The sequence below is a fragment of the Rhinoraja longicauda genome, chromosome 25, assembly GCF_053455715.1.
Source record: "Rhinoraja longicauda isolate Sanriku21f chromosome 25, sRhiLon1.1, whole genome shotgun sequence".
In the NCBI taxonomy this organism is placed as follows: domain Eukaryota; kingdom Metazoa; phylum Chordata; class Chondrichthyes; order Rajiformes; family Arhynchobatidae; genus Rhinoraja; species Rhinoraja longicauda.
Genome location: NC_135977.1, coordinates 16274090 through 16298535, shown reverse-complemented (window position 1 = coordinate 16298535; position 24446 = coordinate 16274090). Strand labels below are relative to the sequence as shown.

The 24446-nt window shown below is 40.0% G+C and overlaps 1 protein-coding gene across 2 annotated transcripts in view; it reads right to left on the bottom strand.

The window, feature by feature from the left end:
* The window catches only part of grk3 (G protein-coupled receptor kinase 3), a 185863-nt gene that overhangs the window by 29271 nt on the left and 132146 nt on the right, over positions 1-24446 (bottom strand). For both annotated transcript variants that reach the window (XM_078421459.1, XM_078421460.1), the window contains exons 10-15: positions 19252-19330; positions 18743-18873; positions 7586-7680; positions 6759-6866; positions 4571-4637; positions 1580-1680 (exon numbers count right to left, since the gene is read on the bottom strand). In XM_078421459.1, coding sequence (XP_078277585.1) covers positions 1580-1680; positions 4571-4637; positions 6759-6866; positions 7586-7680; positions 18743-18873; positions 19252-19330 — 581 coding nt within the window. The remainder of the gene's footprint in view (positions 1-1579; positions 1681-4570; positions 4638-6758; positions 6867-7585; positions 7681-18742; positions 18874-19251; positions 19331-24446) is intronic.

The following is a 24446-nucleotide window of genomic DNA, read 5'->3' as shown; positions in this document are numbered from 1 at the left end:
AACTAAATAATATATTTTCTCAATCTTCCGCAAAAATTCAGTTGCTGACCACTTATGGAACATTACATAATGGGCAACTTTTGAGTTCAGTGGCAAATCACTGAATCTTATTAATGACTTCAGAAAAAGCTGCCAGAAAGATTGAGGGATCTCTGAGGTATTTTACTCTAATTTAACTCTCAATCTAGTGCCTTTGCTAGAGGAAGCCAATCCTTTGTCATATTATACAACACAGGTGGGCGGCACAGTGGTGTAGCGATAGAGTTGCTGCCTTACAGCACCAGCGACTAGGGTTCAAACCTGACTAAGGCTGCTTGTTTGTGCTGAGTTTGTGTGTTCTCCCTGTGATCTTCGTGGGGTTTCCCCGGGAGCTCCAATTTCCTTCACACTCCAAAAACATACAGGTTTGTAGGTTAATTGGCTTGATAAAATTGTAAATTGTCCCTAGTCTGTGTAAGATTGTGTTGATGTGCGGGGATCGCTGGTCAGCGCACACTCGGTGGGACAAAGGGCCTGTTTCAGCGCTGTATCTCTACACTAAACCGAACTAATCTAAAAGGTAGATGCCACAAAGTGAAAGCCATGGATTAACTTTACAATCATTTTGCAGAAAGCAAAAGAAAATTGTCATCATGGAATGAAAGATGAATGTAAAAAAGTTGGTTAACATCAAATAACTGATCGAATCTGGGAATACAGCTTCCCAGATTACGAAAGGTTTCCATTCCTGAGAATTGTTCGTAACCCGCAACTAAGAACCGTGCCCCCGGTAATAAATTTAAATAAAAACATAAGCTAACCAAGGACAACATGTAGTTAAACCAGAGCATTTAATAACCATTCGGATATTGCTGTGAACCAAGATCCCATGGGTCAGAAGATGCCTGCAGCTCTGCAGCAGCCTGCAAATCCATCCCTGTACGGGCTTGTACACGAGTCAGCGTTTGTAAGCAGAAGAGGACCTAGGCAATGAAAATTTGCATCCTGTACAGAAATCACTGACACCAATTCCTGTATTTCAGCAGTTAACTGTGCATTGATGCCAGGAGTTGCATTGCACTTTCTTTAGTCTTCATTCTACTCCTCTATTCAAATCTTTCATGAAGATGTTAACTAAAATAGGACCCAAATAAACCATCCCACTACTCAACCGTCAGAATGTTCCTGGACCAACACCCCCTGGTTTATATTCATCAACCAATTACATATCCAAGTAAAACTCATTTATTAAGGAAAACACTTTCATGAGGAAATGCAATCGTGACAAATTCAACTTTGTCACATTGTGTGCTTTACTTTGTTCAATTTCCTTTATCGCAGCCTTATTGAAAACTGGTAACTTATAATGGCAAGACAATCTTCATAAACATATGTTAATTGTCGTTTAACAAAAAGACCATAAATCTTAACATTTTGCACTGTGGGATAAGTATTACAGCTTTCAGGCAATCGGATTCACAAAACCACGGTCACTGCCAACTATTTAAAGTATTCGACCCTTGAGAGAGCACATCCTTCACATATTCTGCTACTGGTCTCCAATATGCCCCTTTACGTAAAGCACACAAATACAACCTACCCTTGTCCTAAGCATCCCAGTCTCTTGGCAACATCTCGCTGTAACAGGCCTTCCAAAAGAGACTTCAACTCCACAGAGAAAGAATCTGGTAATTCCACATTCTGGAAGAGGAAATGAAAACAATTAAACACCATTGAAGTTTAAGGTAGACACAAAATGCTGGAGTAACTCAGTGAGTCAGGCAGCATCTCAGGAGAGAAGGAATGGGTGACTTTTCGGGTCGGGACGTTTCTACACCATTGAAGTTTAGCCTTCCAGTGAAAATGGAATGGATCCTCATCACATTCTTCTCAATTGCTCCAATGCATTTGAGATTGTCTAGGTTTGAGAATACTGTGAAAATCAACAAACCAGAAAGGTTGATATACCTAGGATCTTTCACATTCTCAAAGTACTTCAAAGCCAATTAATTTGTTTTACTTAATGTTTTAAAATAAGCAAATCCAACAGTCACCCAAAGAAAGAACCCACAAGCAGAAATGTGATAAGCAAACATTTTGATTGGCGCTGATTGAAAAGTAAATGTGGGGCAGGGCATATGAGCCCCCCTTCACTTCTTTCTTAGCTTTCTGAGATATTTCCTGGAGATGCTGCACAGTCCGAAACATTGTATTTTTCCAAAACAATCACATTCTTAACTCTCCTTTTGGCAATTGCTCCCAGGGTGGTCTGAAGAGCCTCCAGATGGAAAAAAAGGACTTAGAAATCTTAATTACAGTCTGGTCCATAGGTAGTACATCATATTGGGAGCCAAAAACATATCAGAAATATAAGAATCAACAATGACTCCGAGTTGCGAGTTGGTACTTGGTCAATGTGAGTAAATCTTTGAGTGGGAGATCCTTTCTCAATGCATTCCTTCATTTCCGTTTTCCTAAATGAGTTCTGCAGCCAGTCCGCAAAAACATGATCTGCCCGTTCTTCCCGGAATGCCTCACTATTGGCCAATATTTCTTGCTTGTGCTCTTTACTGCATGTGGATCCTTAGCTCCGAACAGTGAAAGGGATTTGCACGCAAAGTCCCCTTAAGTATGTGCATGTAGTTTGTTCGTTCATTCAGTAAGTTTTATTGGCCACATTCTTGTAAAAAAAACTGATTACAGTTGAAATACAAGCAGGTTTGGAGCTTTTATCTTTAATACATTCTGAAAGCTCAGGCTTAATATTGCTAGTATTATTACTGTCCACAGATCCCAATTTGTCTTGTAATTTCTCACTTTGCTGAACAATTTGTATAGTTAATCTCCCCCAACAGTGAATAGCTTGGTTCATTACATTTTCCTTCACTTCAAGTCATATCATGTGGGTGATACCGAGCTGAACCCCAAAGCTTGAGCAACATTTATGATTGCAACATCATTAACCACTGATACATCAATACCGATCAGTTCTTTGATCCAAAGGTTAAGCAGTTTCTCAACCATAGCTAAATAAAGAACTCTTGTCACTAACAACACTTAAGATTCATCGGAGTTGTTGATTTCACACAGTCTCTAAATGTTAACACTTTTGTTAATAGCATGCACAGTTGATTCATTTAAATTGAATAAGTGAGCAATCAACACAGCACTATAGTCTTCCTAATTACTCAAGGAATCTATTTTCTAGGCCAGTTGACAGACTTATATGTTCTTCAATACCCAACATCACAAGCTTTCTTCCATGTCATTTTCACAAGAATGGAAGCTCAAAGCCAACATTGGGATTTGGGATCAATTGAATAATCACTCTACCACCTACTATGTTAATGCGTAGCAAGACCACATGAGTTCAAACATTGAAAGATAGTCATACAGCATGGAAACAGGCCCTTTCACCCAACTTGTCCATGCTGATCAAGATGCTTCTTCTATGTTAGACCCTAATGCCTGTGTTTGGCCCATATCCCTGTAAACCTTTCCTATCCATGTAGCTGTCCAAATGTTGTAATTTTTTTTGTTATTGTACCTGCTTCAACTACCTCCTCTTGGTTACATAAAATAAATCTCACACAAACACGTGGAATCAGTACAACTTGAAACCCATGTTCCCGGGGAGGGGGGGGAAGAGGGAGGAATAAATGTATTTTAAGCACCAATATTTTCCTTTCCATTCTTCTCCCCCTGCATCATCTCACCACACAACCACCTCCTCAGGCATCCACATCATACTTCCAATTCCACTTCAAGTTCAACTCCCATGCCGCGTTTTAACCCACTATTCTTTTATTAACAACAGACTGCTGATCAGTTCTGAGGTATGGGCAGTCTCATACAGAGATCACACTGTTTTATGGGATTGCTGAGTAATTTCTGTCTCTCACCCTAACTATCCATAGATGATTCGGCATTGTGAAAACCTGCAATACAAACCTCTGCTCTGCAACATGCTTTAGCAGTGATTCTGATTTTACTTCAAATTAATATGCAACTGTATTAATCCACATACTCAGTGAAAGTCATGTACACCACTGCCATTAATGAAACATGAATGTATCTGATCTTTTCTCCATCAGCCTGATTAGGGTCTGGACTATTTTCATAGTCTTCTTTGAGTATATGAAAAGCGCTATATAAATGTAATGTATTATTATTATTATTATTATTATTATTCAGTGCTGTCAACATTACTCCTTTACCAACCCAACACACAATGCAGTTTGAAAAAATGCATGTTTACATGCTTTTTCTATTGAACAACCATTGATATCTGGAGAAACTTCTCCATAGAAGACAAGCACTGGTCAAACAATTCTTAGATTGATGTTTCAAAGCTGTCCAAGAATTATCTAACAAAAGGAATTAATAAAATCAAATTATTAAAATTAGCTACAAATGCTCATTTTCTCATCATCAAAATTTATAAACTAAATCAGTTTAAATATAACATCCTAACAGTTCTTTGTCGAAGTCTGAAGCATCTCTGCAGTGTGACTAACCCAATTTAGAAAATCTTCCTGTTGCACTGTCTCATTTGTGAATGGGATTTTTGTTAAGAAATCTGTTTTCTTACCATTGTGAGCGTCATGCGATCAATCTCGTGCTTGTCTTTCGTCTTATGCTGCCGGAAAGGGCTGTGTCTAATGGGAGGAAAATAGTTTATCATCAGACACTGAAGCAACTGATTGAACATCGCGAAGAAGTCACCGGCCAGATGGTCAATCGCGTGGGAATCTTGGGGGGAATGACCAGTTCTCTGATAACTTGGTCATTTCAATATTAAAATACAAATTATTTTGTCTGACATGGCTGAAGGACATATTATGTCAATGACCATGAAGCATGCAAGGGGAGGCACTTTTATGTTATATATATTTTTGACACAGTCTTAAGAAAATGACTCAAAATCTTTCATTCTTTGCATGTTCTATTTTAATATTATTTTTCTTATCTCCATTTGAAATGTGTGCTACTCCCCAATCCAGTGTCCCCTGTGTTTCACTAGAGATCACTTCCGGGCATTGTGCAGTCACTGTCAATTAAGCAATGTTATATTGAAGTTTTCATTCTTTTGTTTAAATAGAAATTATAATTCAGAAGTACTGTGGTTGTAGCCGAGCCTCCAGCTGGTTCTGTACAGGAATTGTACCCAGAGGCATGATGCAAACATGAATGACAACTAAACAAATGGAACTCAATCGGTCAGGCGGTATCTATGATCTCCTAATTGCCCAGGATGTAAAAGAGCCATACAGACAAGCAATTCGTGTTCTGTGCTGGTTCAGCTTCTCCCAGTATGAAAGGGTATATATATCTCTTTTTCAGCAGAGTGGCTTTTTAACTTCCTTCTATTCAGAATAAGTATTTATCAGAAGAAACAATAGGAACCAGGTTTGATCAATGGATTTCTGATATGTTCACAGGTGAATTAGCCAAACAAGTTTTAATGCAGAGGCTCCTACATGAAGAATGTAAGAGTTCTTGTAAATGTATATACTGTATCAATAATACCTTAGGGAGAAGAAAGGATAAAATATGCAATTTTGCTCATTATGGCTGCATTGACATCAGCCAGCCTTTAATGTGTAGGAAGGAACTGCAGATGCTAGTTTAAACCGTAGACACAAAATGCTGGAATAACACAGCAGGACAGGCTGCATCTCTGGAGAGAAGGAATGGGCGATGTTTCCGGTCGAGATCCTTCTACAAACTGAGAGTCAGGGAGGGGGAGATACAGAGATAAGGAAGTGTGCCTGTCCCACTTAGTTACTCCAGCATTTTGTGTCTAGCAGGCCTTTAATGCCTTGCTTCAAACATGAACTGAATGAATGACAACCTATTCAACTACAATATTATGACATCAGACCTGAACGCATTTTTTTCCACCTAACAGTTAGAAATACGTTTTCCATTAGTGGTCACGAAAGAATATTAATAAAAACTGAACCCTGGCTAATTTTTCCCAGTCCTTGTGCAGGTGATTCAAATCAGCTATGGTGGCACATCTGCTGCCGCAGATGGAGCTATTTCACTGAAGACTGAGGACTGAACCTGGTACCTTCTAGTCTATATTAAGCTACGTATTGTAATTCCCTCTGTGGACCTTGCATGGACTTTTGCTGCTTTAACAACTGGGGAATTTGAACTTTTAACTTCAATTTGAAATTTGAACTTCACTTTATATCTCATAAGGCAGAACATTCTTACAATAATCAGGTTTGAACTATGAACAGGCTTAATTTCATATTCTGGGTGTTTTTAAAGATATTTTCATCAATATGCACAGTGCTCAAAATATAATAGCATAGGTTATTTTCATTAAAACGATGTAATTTGTCTTTAAAACCACCAGGCAGCAGTCATGTGCAAGAGTCCCCATTTGACGGGCTGAATATAAATCCAAAGGTTCCATGGCTCATTTCCTGCTAAGCTGTGCTGTTGCTGCTCAGTGGATCAGCTGTCTAAAAGCCAGAGGAAGCTTACTGTTTCCACATCTCCAATCCCTCTGGCTTCTCTGACTCCCATTGCATGGCACTTCAAGTCTTTGCTCATCCTGTGAATTGGACTGTCATTGCTGGGATTCTGTTTCGATGACAGGCTTCGTTTGTGAAGGGAATTAATAAATTAAACGAATTTATTAAAACTACTCGCAGCAGAACTGAGAATAAACATTTTAAATGCTCCTGCCTTTTCTCTTTTATTTCTTTACTAGTAAGGCAAGCAGCATTATTTTTGTGTAGCAATTTGTTTAAGTGACTTACCCTCGAAGTAACTTGAAGAGCATGCAGCCCAGTGAGAACCAATCTGCACTGCTGTCATATGCTGTACCTTTCTGTAACACCTCTGGAGCCATGTATCCATGTGTCCCACTGCATCAATAAGAACAAACTAAGCTAAACAACTAAATCCAAGTACTTACAATTGCATATTATTATTATCTTTTTTAATACTCGCATAAAAAATGGCAGAAAAGCAGTGATTCTACTGGTGGCAATTCATGCAAAACAGATAGGCTCTAAATTTTGTTCTTCCCTTGGAAATTAGTTGACCTCCAGCTGATTGATGGTGCCGATGCTAACAATGGTCTTGTTATGTTTACGCTCAGCAACTGCTCATGTTTTAGTTTCTGATTGCTATCCAACATTGATGTCAGAAGTGTATATGTGTAAACTGAACAAGGAAGAATTTGGTTGTACAGCATACTTAGGCTAAGGACTGCAGAATCATAATGCTGTATACAAGCAAACATCAGTGCTGCTCATGTTTTAGTTTCTGATTGCTATCCAACATTGATGTCAGAAGTGTATATGTGTAAACTGGACAAGGAAGAATTTGGTTGTACAGCATACTTAGGCTAAGGACTGCAGAATCATAATGCTGTATACAAGCAAACATCAGTGCATGTTGGAAAGGGTAAAGGAATAACTAAAAACAAATCTTTTTTAATTACTTAAAACTAAAAAGTAATTAAAAAATAGAGAATTGTCTAAGTAGATCTGCTTGTAAGTAGGATAAATGCACTTATCTGCCAGCTCAAGACTGGTCATGTTTACACAGTGTTCACATTAACCGGCTAACAAGTACGTACACGCTGGCGTGGGGCTTCTTTTTTGAGAAATCACAGGCAAGCCCAAGATCTGATATCCTCACGTGACCATGTTCATCCAGTAGAATATTTGCTGGCTGCAAAAATAACACCACGTAACATGATGCAACTATCACTATATTATAATTTCACTTGTAAACCATATACTCGTTGTAGTTTGAATATATTACAGGAAGTTAGATTAAATGGAGTTAGCTTGCAAATGACACCTGAAGACTTCTCAGAGACTCGCATTCACATCTCCACAGAAGCAGTGTGGAGATTAAATTAAACTAACAGTGTAGGTTTTTGAAAAACGATACCTCGTTTAGTAATAATGATCACAAAAAATCTTGGTTTGTCACAAAAGTCCATGTGGCTCATCAATGTCCTATAGCATAGGAAACCTGCCAACCATACCTATATCTGACGTCATGCCCTCCCAGTGTTGTTAATTCTTAAACAGCTTCTGAAATGGCCTAAGAAGCACTTAGTTCAAGGACATTAGGGATGGGTAACACTGGCCTTGCTTGCAATGCCCACCACCCCACAACCCCTCTCCGATCATCAACAAAACCTTTTAGAAGAGGATTTAGAAAAGTAGCAAGAAACTCAATTTTTACCATAGTCCTTCAAACAGCCACATGATGATGAAAGCAATTCTTAATTGAAATATATATTTTGCCTAACAAAAGGAGAGGTCTCCTCAGTGCGACTTCAGAAGATGCTATGGCATCTATGTTATGCCCACTTGAGAAGATAAATCTCATCTACAAAGCTCCAGAAATTCAGTGTTTGCTCCATCTACACAGTGCTACTAATATAAGATTTTGTGCTCAAGTCTCTGAGATAGAATTTATATTCCAGGTTTCAGATGCAGAGACAAGTGTAATGCACTTGATGAGTTGATGAGTTGTCCGAGCCTTTGAAATCCTTATCCTTGTGATCCTCAACTGAGGCCGACTGTTTCTCTCCTACTGATGATAAATGACTGCCCTCTCATCATGCTATCAAAGCTTTATAGTTCACTGGTACCCCATGAATCACATTATTAAGCGCCTTTTCCTTTACTGTGTGTATTTTGGCGAGTACTTGTTTCATGGTGGAATGGGTGAATTAGGTAGAGAAATGGTCCTGTGAAGGTGACTTTTTTTTCTGTTGAATATTCATTGAGTGGTGTATTCATTTTAGGAGGCTGCATGGTATTGTGAATCGGAAATTTTGATCAATTAATAATGTAAAGATTTCAAATAATCTGAATATATGAAGACATTAAAAGCTCACAACACATTGTAAGTCTTCATCATTTTAGCAACCTGAATTGTGCTGTTTCCTCCAATTTCATTACCCACACACTCCTCAATGTGCTTGTTCAGCAATTAGACTTTCCTTATGGCTTCTCCAGCATTTGAGGCCTGTTCTTTTCTCCCGTTCTGATAGTTTTTTTAACCTTCTGGTTGAGTGCATGCTTCTCTTTTGCAAAGAAAACTAATATTTCACTCTGCAGACTAACTCACAATTTATGTCATCTGTACACATTCCCTTATGAATTTGCTACTGCTGCTGGCAACGCAATAGCCTCTTTACTTGACAATGAGCGACCATGACATATGTAGAAACATAACAGGCAAGAGATTGGCAAAAGAATACTCCTTGAGGAGAATGATGAGCACATCCTGTATTGAACTGTCTCATTCTTCTTTATAACATGTCTTATTATTTTCTTGCACAGTGCTGCAGCATTTAGAGCTTCTGCCTCACAGCAGCAGGGATCTAGCTTTGATCCTGATTATGCATGTGGTCTGTGCAGAGGTTGCTTGTTCTCCTTGTGAAGGCATGTTTTTTTTCTCCTGGTGCTCTGGTTTTCTCCCTTGTGCCAAAGGCATGCTGTGGTTGGTAGGTTAATTGGCTGCTGTATATTGTCCCTGGTGTGTTGTCAAAGTATGTGGGTGGGGTGGTGGATGCAGATGGTTTCTCTGCTGTTCTTTTGATGTTCATGGGCAGACAGTATTTTTAAAAGGTTTCCAGGATAACATGCATACAAAACTCCATACGTAACTTAGGCAAGCAGCCAACTTTCAGTGTGGAAGTGCCGTAGCCACTGTGAAGATCAGCCTTGATTAGAGGACGGGATTAGCAAGGAATCGGAACCAGAGTCCCATCTAATCCAGTTCATGTTGTCGTGGAGCTCTGAATATTTCACAGAAAGAGTTGTGATTTACCTTGAGAGAGATATAAAACAGGATAGAGAGATAGTTGCATATTGTAGGTTCACCTGCCATCAGGGATGACAGCCTTGGCACCGATAAGAGGGTGGCCAAGAATTTTCACAAACTCCTCCCAGTCAGAAGCCAATTGCCTTGAATTGTTGTTATCTTAATCCTATGCCCTTCTATGGAACCCCTCGTCTCTTGCCAGCTTTACTCAGGGATGATTTATTGAAATACCCAGGAATGAGGAAAGGGAAGTGATGTTAGTAACTAAAGATAATCAAAATGTAAATAGGAATAGTTTCTTTGTGTCCATATGAAAATATATTTCATATTTCATAGGGGGCGTGGCTGTGTTCTGCAGCTGCGGCTCACCGGCAGTCTCTCCGTTTTTTTTGCTGTTTTTTTTGTCATTGTCGTTGTTAAATGTACGTTTTGTTTTATTTTTAATTCTGTGTATGTAGGGGGGTTGGGGGAAACCTTTTTTTCAAATCTCCTCCTCAACGGAGATGCAACCTTTACCGTGTCGTATCTCCGTTCGCGCTACGGCCTAACATCGTGGAGTCGGTTGCCTCCAGCTGGGATCGACCTCAAAGACTCCGGTCGCAGGGCCTGGACTTACCATCTCGGAGGCTTCGGCCGTGGGCCCTGCAGACCGCAACATCGGGAGTTCGCAGGTCCCTGGCTGGCGACCGGCTTTCGGGAGCTCCAGCCGTAGCAGCTTCGACCGCCCCGAAGCGCGAGGTACGATCAACCCGCCCGCAGGCCCTTCATCGCCCTGCGTGGCCCGGCCGCAGCACTTTACATCGCCCGGTGGGGGCTCAGGACTTTCATCGCCCTGCGTGGCTCGGCCCTGGGACTTTCCATCGCCCGGTGGGGGCTTCAAAATGTTGGGAGCCTCGATCACCTCGTGGCACCACGGGAGAAGAATGAGGAGGAGATAAGACTTTGCCTTCCATCACAGTGAGGGTATGCCTAGAGCAATCACTGTGATGGCTGTTTTGTGTAAAAAATTATATCTGTGTGTCTTGTGCTTTTTAATGTCTACTGCCGGACCCTGACGTGAGAGGACGCTGGCGTAGAGTATTCGCCGCTTTTCCGTCAGGATAGTTTGTCTGTTTGTTTCTATGTTAATTGTTTTTGTAAAGCGCTTTGAGCATGTGATAAGGCGCTATATAAAATAAATGGATTATTATTATTATTATTATTATATTGTACTGTTTATTTATGCCTTGTTAATGATGGATATAGAAGATAGGAAAAAGCATTAGCATGTTCAAAAGTGATGAATATCAGCACAGGCAATTCGCCGCAGGGTTGTTAGCTACTTCAAGGAAGGCATTGATTGTATGGTACACCACTGTAATTAGGCACTTAGTACAATTCAGATTTAGCAGCCATGAATGAACTTGAGATACTGTCCAAAGACCAAATAAAGGGGCCACAATTCTCTTTTCTTGCCCACACCAGCTTCTGAACTTTAAAACAGAATTGACAGCCTTCTTACAACATGGCGAGTTAAATCATACTTTGTATCTTCTGCCTCATGTTTTGCGTTGCTTCAGTGGAGTCGATGCCGCATCTGAATCAGGTTTATCTTGCCTTTCAGGAAGTATGCTCAAACATAACTGTCTTCATCAAAGAGATCAGGAAGTCCCAAATAACTTACACTGTAGGCATGGTGCATGTTGCAAGTCAAATGCATGATATTGAGTGAAATGGACACTTATAATGTATGTTATCTGCTGTCTTCAAAGACAAAGTTGTATCTAGGGTAATTGAACAATGTGGTGGAATTCCCTCCTCTGTATTTGATATTAGAAGGCACAAAACTGCCGCCCAGTTAAAAAGTATACCTGTCAGGCTTCTACCGTGACCATTCCTTGGCTGATATTGCCTACATTCTTTGTGACACTGTGAACGGATGCAATGCAAAAAGCAGAAGTCAACTTTCAAAAGGACAGATAAACATTCAAGATTGAGGTGGAATAGAAGATATTTGCAAAGGAGCTGATGTCTATGTACAATGGTAGCCTTAAACCATCACTCTTTTTGAAAACAGGGATCATCCAAGAAATGCCCATCACATATAAATTATTTAAAGGCACACACCGGAGGGCAAGATTGGTATGCAATAGTTCTGCCAAACTCCACGCTCAGTTCACCAGCGTGTCCTCATTATGTCTCCTAATGTTCATTCAGTGCAAACAGAAAGTATTTATTCACAAAATGCTGGAGTAACTCAGCAGGTCAGGCAGCATCAGTACCTCCCTCCAATCAAACACCTTTATAGGGCAACACAGTGGCTCAGTGGGTAGAACAGCTGCCTTACAGCACCAGAGACCCGGGTTCATTCTGGACCTCGGTAGCTGTCTGTGCAGAGTTTGCACATCCTCCCTCTGACTGTGTGGGTTTCCTCCAGATACTCTGTTTTTTCCCACATCCCAATGACGTTAGGGTTTGTAGGTTAATTGACCGTCTCTAAAATTGCCCCGAGCATTTAGGGAATGGATGAGAAAGTAGGATAATACGGAACTAATATGACCTGATGATTGGCTTGGACTCGGTGGGCTGATGGGCATATTTCAATGCTATATTTCTAAACTAAACCAAACTAAAGTTGGCAAATGCTAAATCCCCAAACATGCGTCTCTATTCCTCTGATATTTAATTTCAACTTGACTGATGAAGGTAAGATGACACACTAGTCAACCTGAGGTGTACCTTCAGCAACAGAATGGTTCCACCAAGATGCAGAACAGAACACCACAGGAGATCCTTCTTCCCTGTGGCTATCAAATTGTACAACTCCTCCCCCTTCTGTCTTGGGCTAGACTGACTCCCCTCCCCAAATGTTCGCACATCCCCAATCCTTTCCACTCGTCACTTTCATTTCATGCTTCATGTATCTTGTGTTTTATGACTGTTGGCAGATCAATTTCCCTCCTGGGATAAATACAATTCTATCGTATTGTAAAAGTAATAGTTAATTTTAATTATTTTCAAACAGCTATTTTTTAAAGAAACACTAATGTTGAGGTTCTTTCTTCTTAAAACAGGAAAACAGAATGTAATGAGTTAATCAACGAACACCTAACTGACTCCCAGTTGCCATTCCTCTACATCGTTTCCATGTGGTTCTCATTAAGTGTCATTATATCAGATTATTTGCTTTCGGGGAGAAGCAGTGGTGTGTGACAAATGAAAGCAGGAAACCTTGTTGATCTGTCTATTCCCTGCAGAGAAACCAAGTTTTCAAACCATCCCTTTTCAATTAGGATTGTCAGCTCTCTGGGATGCGCAGGATTCTCTACAAATTAAAGCCTAATCTCCACGGAGGTGTTGCAAGCAACCCTGGAGAAAAACCATACAATAAAAATTACGCATTTTACATTTTTGTTAATTAGTTATACAAATATTGGGCATGGGGACAAAAGATAGTGTGATTTATAATCAGAAATTACCCAACCTGGGTTTCTGTTTTCCCTCTTACTCTGGTGTAGTGCGACAGATCAACAGACGCTGCAGGGCATGAGTCAATCCCTATCATGCTGTCAATATCATTTTGACAATGCAATTATTTGTAAAGAAAGAAACATTTATATCGTATGGAAATTGAACTCTTAACCAATCATTTTGCATCCAGTTAATTATCGGCGGGGGAGCCTCGCGGGCTGGAACCTCACAAGTCGGAGGTAGACAATAGACAATAGACAATAGGTGCAGGAGTAGGCCATTCAGCCCTTCGAGCCAGCACCGCCATTCAATGCGATCATGGCTGATCACTCTCAATCAGTACCCCGTTCCTGCCTTCTCCCCATACCCCCTCACTCCGCTATCCTTAAGAGCTCTATCCAGCTCTCTCTTGAAAGCATCCAACGAACTGGCCTCCACTGCCTTCTGAGGCAGAGAATTCCACACCTTCACCACTCTCTGACTGAAAAAGTTCTTCCTCATCTCCGTTCTAAATGGCCTACCCCTTATTCTTAAACTGTGGCCCCTTGTTCTGGACTCCCCCAACATTGGGAACATGTTTCCTGCCTCTAATGTGTCCAATCCCCTAATTATCTTATATGTTTCAATAAGATCCCCCCTCATCCTTCTAAATTCCAGTGTATACAAGCCTAATTGCTCCAGCCTTTCAACATACGACAGTCCCGCCATTCCGGGAATTAACCTAGTGAACCTACGCTGCACGCCCTCAATAGCAAGAATATCCTTCCTCAAATTTGGAGACCAAAACTGCACACAGTACTCCAGGTGCGGTCTCACCAGGGCCCGGTACAACTGTAGAAGGACCTCTTTGCTCCTATACTCAACTCCTCTTGTTACGAAGGCCAACATTCCATTGACTTTCTTCACTGCCTGCTGTACCTGCATGCTTCCTTTCAGTGACTGATGCACTAGGACACCCAGATCTCGTTGAACATCCCCTCTTCCTAACTTGACACCATTCAGATAATAATCTGCCTTTCTATTCTTACTTCCAAAGTGAATAAGCTCACACTTATCTACATTAAACTGCATCTGCCATGTATCCGCCCACTCACACAACCTGTCCAAGTCACCCTGCAGCCTTATTGCATCTTCCTCACAATTCACACTACCCCCCAGCTTAGTATCATCTGCAAATTTGCTAATGGTACTTTTAATCCCTTCATCTAAGTCATTAATGTATATCGTAAATAGCTGGGGTCCCAGCACCGAACCTTGCGGTACCCCACTGGTCACTGCCTGCCATTCCGAAAGGGACCCATTTATCCCCACTCTTTGCTTTCTGTCTGTCAACCAATTGTCTATCCATGTAAGTACCCTACCCCCAATACCATGTGCTCTAATTTTGCCCACTAATCTCCTATGTGGGACCTTGTCGACGGCTTTCTGAAAGTCGAGGTACACCACATCCACCGACTCTCCCCTGTCAATTTTCCTAGTTACATCCTCAAAAAATTCCAGTAGATTTGTCAAGCATGATTTCCCCTTCGTAAATCCATGCTGACTCGGAATGATCCCGTTACTGCTATCCAAATGCTCAGCAATTTCGTCTTTTATAATTGACTCCCCACCACTGATGTCAGACTAACTGGTCTATAATTACCTGTTTTCTCTCTCCCTCCTTTCTTAAAAAGTGGGATAACATTTGCTATCCTCCAATCCACAGGAACTGATCCTGAATCTATAGAACATTGAAAAATGATCTCCAATGCTTCCACTATTTCTAGAGCCACCTCCTTAAGTACCCTGGGATGCAGACCATCAGCCCCCTGGGGATTTATCAGCCTTCAGTCCCATCAGTCTACCCAAAACCATTTCCTGCCTAATGTGGATTTCCTTCAGTTCCTCCATCACCCTAGGTTCTCCGGCCCCTAGAACATTTGGGAGATTGTGTGTATCTTCCTCAGTGAAGACAGATCCAAAGTAACGGTTTAACTCGTCTGCCATTTCTTTGTTCCCCATAATAAATTCCCCTGCTTCTGTCTTCAAGGGACCCACATTTGCCTTGACTATTTTTTTCCTCTTCACGTACCTAAAAAAACTTTTGCTATCCTCCTTTATATTATTGGCTAGTTTACCCTCGTACCTCATCTTTTCTCCCCGTATTGCCTTTTTAGTTAACTTTTGTTGATCTTTAAAAGAGTCCCAATCCTCTGTCTTCCCACTCTTCTTTGCTATGTTATACTTCCTCTCCTTAATTTTTATGCTGTCCTTGACTTCCCTTGTCAGCCACAGGTGTCTCTTACTCCCCTTAGAGTCTTTCCACCTCTTTGGGATAAATTGATCCTGCAACCTCTGCATTATTCCCAGGAATACCTGCCATTGCTGTTCTACCGTCTTCGCTGCTAGGGCCTCCTTCCAGTCAATTTTGGCCAGCTCCTGCCTCATGCCTCTGTAATCCCCTTTGCTATACTGTAATACTGACACTTCCGATTTTCCCTTCTGCCTTTCCATTTGCAGAGTAAAACTTATCATGTTGTGATCACTGCCTCCTAATGGCTCTTTTACCTCTAGTCCCCTTATCAGATCAGGATCATTACACAACACTAAATCCAGAATTGCCTTCTCCCTGGTAGGCTCCAGTACAAGCTGTTCTAAGAATCCATCTCGAAGGCACTCTACAAACTCTCTTTCCTGGGGTCCATTTCCAACCTGATTTTCCCAGTCTACCTGCATGTTGAAATCTCCCATAACCACCGTAGCATTACATTTGTGACACGCCAATTTTATCTCCTGATTCAACTTGCACCCTATGTCGAGGCTACTGTTTGGCGGCCTATAGATAACTCCCATTAGGGTCTTTTTACCCTTACAATTCCTCATTTCTATCCATACTGATTCAACATCTCCTGATTCTATGTCACCCCTTGCAAGGGAATGAATATCATTCCTTACCAGCAGAGCAACCCCACCCCCTCTGCCCACCTGTCTGTCTTTTCTATACGTTGTGTACCCATGAATATTCAGTTCCCAGCCCTGGTCCTCTTGTAGCCATGTCTCAGTGATCCCTACAACATCATACTTACCCATGACTAACTGAGCCTCAAGCTCATCCACTTTGTTTTTTATACTACGCGCATTTAAGTACAACACTTTAACTTCTGTATTTACCTCCCCTCTCACATCGGTCACAAATGGCCCTGCCCTTAATCTCTTTTCCCCTCTAGAACTTCTGTTCCCATTCTTCCGAGAGTCTTCTGCAACATCTCCTGTATTCCCTTTAACCTCATCTTCATATTCACAATTTGTTAACCCCTCCCCCCCACTACTTAGTTTAAAGCCACAGGTGTCGCACTAGCAAACCTGCCTGCCAGAATGTTTGTCCCCCTGCTGTTAAGATGTAACCCGTCCCTTTTGTACAAGTCACCCCTAGCCCAGAAGAGATCCCAGTGGTCCAGAAATCTAAATCCCTGCTCTCTGCACCAGCCCCTCAGCCATAAATTCATACCCTCTATCTCTCTGTTCCTGGCCTCACCAGCACAAGGTACCGGTAGCAGTCCAGAGATAACCACCTTCGACGTCCTACTTCTCAGTCTTTTTCCTAACTCTCTAAACTCCCGCTGTAGCACCTCCTTCCTCTTCCGCCCGACGTCATTCGTGCCCACGTGCACAACGACTTCAGGTTGATCGCCTTCCCTCACTAGGATGTTCTGAAGCCGGTCCGTGATGTGCCGAACCCTGGCACCAGGGAGGCAACAGACCATCCTCAAGTCCCTCCTGCTGCCACAGAATCTTCTGTCCGTCCCTCGGACGATGGAGTCTGCCACCACTACGGCTCTTCCTGACTTCGGTCTCCCCTGTCGAGTATCCTTGCCAACAGGTCCACCACTCGGACTGGAAACGTCTTCTGCCCCGACAGTTCGCAAGAGGGTATACCTATTTGCAATAGGCACAGCCACTGGGGTCTCCTGTAGTCCACGTCCACTCCCCCCTGAAACAGTCTCCCACCTTCGCTCGACCTGGACCCTTGGCGTGACAGCCTCACAATAGGTCCAGTCGAGGAAACTCTCGCATTCCCGGATGGCCCTGAGGTCATCCAACTGCCTCTCCAACTCCACCACACGTCCATTCAGGAGCTGCACCTGGACACAGTTCTTGCAGGTGTAGCTCCCAGAAGCTCCAGCGACGTCCCTATCTTCCCACACCCTGCAGGAAACACACTGTACCAACTTTTCCGCCATTACTTTGTGTCTAAACAGTTCAGGCTTAAAACAATTGTAACCTCCTCACCTCAGCCTCCTCACCGAAGACTCGCACTTTTCTCACTGGGCACTTCCCTCACTGGGCTGCACCCTTTTGCAAGTCTTGCTTATATCACCAATTAAATTGCCTGATTGTCCAATTTACCAGACTTCTCACTTAAATGATCAACCAATCCACGTATTCTCTTCTGACTGACTTATTACACTGTAATTCCCACTCACTTACAGCCTAAGGTGGTCCTCTCTCCAACTTCCCGACCTTTACAGGTAGAGCCTTGCGGGTTGGAGCCTCGCGGCTCGGGCCTCGTGGGTCGGCGCCTGGACCTCACGGGCTGCAACCTTGCGGTTCAGAGGGAAGTAGAGCCCCGCGGATCGACAAAACCCGCGGCATTCAGTGTCTGGGTCAACAGAGCTCGCGACTAGCGCCACAGAGGTGTCCGGTGAGGACCCTGCAGCGACAGTGGAGAGGACGGTGCGGCGGACGTTGCCTGCGGACGAGGACGGACACGTGGAAGTGAGGACGCTGCTGGCGAGGGAAGGAGCAAAGGAGGATCTTGAGTGGGGGGACCGGATGCAAGCAATGAATTTCACTTTGACTTGTCACATGTGATAATAAAGTATTCAATTCAATTCAATAGGCAGCAACTGAGGCTTGATCAACCCACTGATATGAGAGCACACTGGGGAGCTGATGGAATTATGAGAGGAAGAAATGGGATTCGTGTTAAAAAGTGCTTGATAGTCAATGCCAACTGTGATCTTTCTGTATTTCGCGCCATTATTTTATGATAGCATTTCATAAACAGTTGACAGGTCATTCATGGAAATACTTGGAAACAGGTTCTAGTTCCTTCATCATCATTAGGTCTAAGTCACAGCATCATCTACCCAACAATGCTGTGGAGAGTGTCTCCATCATTAAGATAGCAGTACTTCATCATCAATTTCCCAATGGCAAATAGAGCTGGGCATAAAATGCTGCCCCTGCCACTGAAGCTGAGATTGTTTAATTTAAAACATCCAAATTATTTAATAGCTCACTGCAAATAAAATATTGGTTAGCCCTTGCATCTTCTGTACATTTATAATGAAATTACTTGGTTATCATTCCTATATTTGCTCTGCTGAAAAAATAACTAAAATCTACTTTTTTTCCCAAGCAAAATTCTGCAGGTGATTTGACTTGCTGCATATTATCTTTTTATATTACACTTAAATTTAAATTATACCTGTTTGGATCAATCTCGTCCTACCTTCAAGTCTCTGTAGACTACAAATCTATTGTGCATATGTTCCAGGCCCAGCATAATCTCTGCAGCATAGAATCTCATTTCCTTCTCGGAGAAGACTCCATGCTGTGAAAGATGATAATGCAGATCTCCACCTACAAGCAGAAAGAGCAAGATGTTTTGCGATCTTCTGAAACAGAAAGCATGCCAATTATGTCATCAATGAGCTAGTAACCGTAACAGTTTGCTGCATAATCCCTGCCTTCGGGATGACCCCAATAAATTAGTAACCTGGTTAATTTGGGAAGTAAGGAAGGATAAATATTTGCATTTATTTAGATACTGTACTAACAAAAGATGAATGCACTTTAACCTTCATAAAGCTACAAATATCAGGGATGAAAATAATCAGAGATTAATTTATTGTGTTTTAAACTTATCTCTTGAGTCTCAACACTACCAGCTGAGCAGTTTGAGAGTGAAACTAATTTGGGTGTCATCCAAGTGAGCAAAGTTCAAAATGTGTTTCTTACCGTTCATCAGATCGAGAATAAAGCACAGCTTGTCTGGTGTATGGAAAGCATAGGTCATACAGACGATAAAGGGGCAATCCTGTTGAAAGAGAGACACAAATAGGTGATCAGATGTATTTTGTTGTTGAATATTGCAGCAAAATACCTTTGAATGAAATAACCAACAACATGAATCCTCTCATTTTTGCAATCTACAATAATATAATACGTAAATTCAAAGGGGACAAAATGACTTTATATGCATGGAAGATTTTCCAAGGATTCTTCAAGTTAAAACTGATTAACAAGCTAATGCAATGTTATATTTCTTTTCTCCTTCATCGTTTCAGAGAGAAAGCACAACTTGGTGACAGGAAAGTTTCCACTGCCTATCTCTTCATGGTGCAGACACCCTTGGTAGCTGCTATAAGCATTTTAAAGATCTTAAATCCTTTCCAAAAATTAGGCAAATATCAGTGAGACACAATGTCATGCATGCAAGCATGGACTTGAGACACACTATATTGGTTTCGGTATGTGGCTGAGATCAGGTGGATCTTTTGAAAGAATCGGGGACTCATCTGACAGTCCTAGTGATTAAACTAAGCATTATTTGAATAATAGCAGATTCTCCATCTTTCTATCATAATTTTTCTTCTTTAACCAACATCACCAAATGCTGATTACCCAGCTTCTCATTCATTGCTGTTTATAGTAGGATTTTGTAATGCATTAATTGCCTGTCTTGTTTACCAAAATAATGATGACCTTACTTCAACATATAATTGTCTTTAACTGCTTTGGCGTATGATCGGGATTTGATAAGATATAAAAGGTGCTATGCCTCCAAATTCAGTGCTGTCTTAACATTAAATTTTGCACAGAGAGGTGTAGCAGATGCTGAAATACATTGTTCCAAGTTTAAAACTTTTCACAATCCACCTGTAACACAGAATGGGCAGATGAGAAGTAATTTCTCTTGGGGAACAACACATCAGATAGGAACGAGCAGAGACCCAGTTCCCAGAGTTTGGCAATAAATTGAGAGGGGATGCTGGTGTTGAACACGGAGCTGCAGTCGACGGATATCAGCCTCATGTATGTCTTCATGTTGTCCAAGTGGTCTAATGCAGTGAAGAGCCTGCGAGATCACATCCACTGTTGATCTGTTGCAGTGGCAGGAAAATTAAGTGGATCCAGGTCCTTGCTAAGGTAGGGGTTGATATGAGTTGATATCTTGAAGCACTTCAGCACAATGGATGCGAGTGCACTGGTCAGTAGTCATTAAGACATATCATCTTAGTCTTCTTGGCTAGTCTTCAGGAAGTGGTATCTGGACCTCTTGTATCATACTGGATCGCCAGTCCTAAATGTTGTAAGCCTCATACTCATTTGAGACTTGGATAATTAAAAAAAAATCCCAAAATGCAATCTGAACCACAGCTGAAGTATGGCATTTACAGCAGGTATGCTGTTACACTTTGCAAATCAATAAGACCAATCCATGCAAATATATTGCACAATGCTATTCTTCTCATTCTATGTAAATTATGACTGACATTACTGTTTAAATTTGCAACTAAATGCAGAAGTACTTATCTTAACTGAGAGTAAGTACTTCTGCATTTATATCTCAAATATAAGTTAAATTATATACTCTCAGCTCACATTTTAAGGCTTTTTCAATATACTAAACAAAAACATTTTGAATTTGGAGATAAACCACAGAAATTGCTAGCACGTCAACTCCGTAAATTAGAAGATGATTCTACAATTCATAAAATTAGATCAGCAAACGGAGATTTGCTTAAACTACCCAAGGATATTAATCAGAGATTTTTGCAATTTTATCAGACATTATATTCATCAAAAATAACAGATAGCTCTGCGCAGATGCAAAACTTTTTGCAGGAATGTAACCTCCCTGGTTTGAATGTGAGTGACAGAAATTTACTGGGCGCAGAAATAACTATGAAAGACGTTGAAGAGACCATTAAATCCATGAAAAATGGGAAGACTCCTGGCCCTGACGGCTTAAATAATGAATTTTATAAAAAAATTAGTGATTTGATCTCTCCACGTTTGCAAACTGTATATAGTTACGCCTTTAAACAACAGAGATTACCACAAACTCTGACTGAATCAACAATAATACTTATTCCTAAAAAAGATAAGGATTCTGAAGACCCTGGTTCGTACAGAGCGATAGCTCTTTTAAATACTGATCAGAAGATATTAGCGAAAATCTTAGCTCATAGATTAAGTCTAGTTATAGATAAATTGATACACCCCGATCAATCAGGCTTTATAGCTAAACGATATTCATTTTTCAATTTGAGACACTTGTTCAATATAATATATTCAAATAGACTATTAAACGAAGATTTAGCAATCATTTCGCTAGATGCTGAAAAAGCATTTGATCAAGTAGAATGGCCCTATCTTTTCTCAGTGATGGAAAAATTTCAATTAGGTGAAAATTTTTGTTCATGGGTGAAACTTTTATATACATCCCCAACAGCTAGAATATTAACTAATCAAATGCTGTCATCCAAATTTCATTTATTTAGGGGTTGTAGACAAGGATGCCCACTATCTCCGCTTCTATTTGCCCTCGTTATAGAACCACTTTCTGAGAGTATTAGATCAAATCCAGACATTCACGGTTATAATACTAAACATACAACCAATAAAATTTCTTTATATGCGGATGATGTATTAATATACATTACAAAGCCAGAAATTAGCATTCCGAATTTATTAAATCTCATAACTCAATTTGGTTCATTTTCAGGTTATAGAATTAACTGGTACAAAAGTGAAATTATGCCAATAATGAAACAAAATCCGGCCATACTTCAACAATTTCCTTTTAAAATTGCCTATGAAAAGTTTAAATATCTTGGAATTTACGTGACTAGGAAATATACTTCTTTATTTAAATTAAATTTTCCTCCTTTACTTACTAAATTACATAGAAATATCCCATTTTGGAAAACACTTCCTATATCATTAGTTGGTCGTAGTAATGCTATAAAGATGATCTTTCTTCCACAGCTACTATACTTATTTCAAGCAATTCCGATCTATCTTCCAAAAAAGTTTTTTTTAAAAATCGATTCAATTATTACTAATTTTATTTGGGACTACAAGACTCATAGAATAAATAAAATACATCTATGTAAGTCTAAAACTAATGGAGGAATTGCCTTACCTAACTTCTTATTTTATTATTGGGCGGTTAACACTAAAAATATAACCTGCTGGTTGGATGACACTGATCAACAACCGGATTGGTTAAAGATGGAGAAAGAGGATTGTTTACCATTTGATATTGGTGCGATCCTCTTAGCCCCAATAAATTTAAATAAAAAAACATATGGAGGTAATCCGATTATACACAGTGTTATCCGTACCTGGAAACAATTAAAACTTACTTTAAAACTGAGTAAATTATCTGCTTTCCTCCCTATTGCGAATAACCCTTCTTTTAAACCTTCTGTCTTAGATAGAGGATTTGCTCAATGGAAAAGTTATGGAATTAAAAGGATGGGAGATCTTTATCATGAGGGAACTTTTCATCCTTTTCAGGAGTTACAGCAGAAGTACGGATTACATGTTAATAATTATTTTAGATATTTACAACTTAGAGATTATGTAAAATTACACATGCAAGAATATAAATTTAGAGGTCCAGAAACTCTTGATGTATGCCTGAATCGACATTATAATTCAAATAAATTAATATACTTTATTTATAATACTCTCCTAGATACTGACATTCCGTCATCAGAATCATATAGACGAGCATGGGAGGACGAATTGAACCAACTCATAATGCAAGATATATGGGATGAAAGTTTACAACATATACACCAATGTTCATTAAATACTAGACATTCCTTAATACAATTTAAAATAATACATAGATTACATTATTCGAAGACGAAATTAAATAGGATTTTTCCTAGTATCTCTCCTATTTGTGATAAATGTCAATTTCAAGAAGCTAATTTAACTCATATTTTCGTAACTTGCATAAAAATGCAAAATTTCTGGTGGATATTTTAAAAATAGTTTCTAAAGTTATCGACAAGCAATTGGATATGGATCCAAAATTAATTATATTAGGATTATCAGAACATACTACAAACTTTACAACAAGTCAGGTACATTTTCTTGATTACAGTTTAATAACTGCGAAAAAATTAATACTTAAATTTTGGAAAAAACCAATAACCCCCACAATTAAAATGTGGACTACGGAAATGACAGAGACCCTGCATTTGGAAAAAATATGATTTGCCTTAATTGACAAACCTGATTTATTTTTTAAAATATGGTCTCCATTTATTGAATTTTTAGAAAAGTAAATGGGTTTGACACAGGACTAAAATAAAAAATTTAAATTAAAAGTTGAAACTTGAGTTTAGGGTTGGATGTACAACTGTGGTTATTGTCTCCCGGATCTACCCCCTTTAATTTTTATAGCTATACCTTTTTTAAAAAAATTATTATTCTCTCTTCCCAATAGTTTATAGGTTTTTTTTCTTTCTTCTTTATTTTTTATTTTCTCTCTTTAAAAATTTAAAAATTGAAGCTATGTAAGAAATTTGTAACAAATTTGTCTTTTATTTCTATCTGTACATATGCTTTTCAAAAATAAAATAAAAAAAATAAAAAATAAAAATAAATAAATGCAGAAGTACCAATAAGCAAAAACACATGGTATGAGATTGCAGAGTACATGTGCATAGAGAGAATGATAATGAAATGCTGGAGAGGAATAGAGTCAAACCCAAAGAGATATCTATCAGAATGCTTGCACTTGGCTTTGGGTGATGATACCAATGCCTAGCTATATCCCATATTTTTGAGATCTTGTAATCTCAGAATAGCTTTCCACACATTTTGAACATGTCTCCGGAAGAATGGAGCACCACAACATATTCTAATTATAAACAGCTTCTGACGTTTAGGCTCTGACACAATTATACATCATTAACCTATTTAGGAGCCAAGAACCCAGGCTGTAAAACTATATCTATAAAGCTAGCTGGCAACATGGGTTGTGGGGAATATGTAGAGACGTTTAGTGGATTTAAACAGATTAAGTGAATGAATGCTGATGATGGAATATAATGTGGAAAAATGCAAGGTCATTCATTTGGTGGAATAAATTGAATTTGGAGCATGTTTTAATTGGTGAACGATTG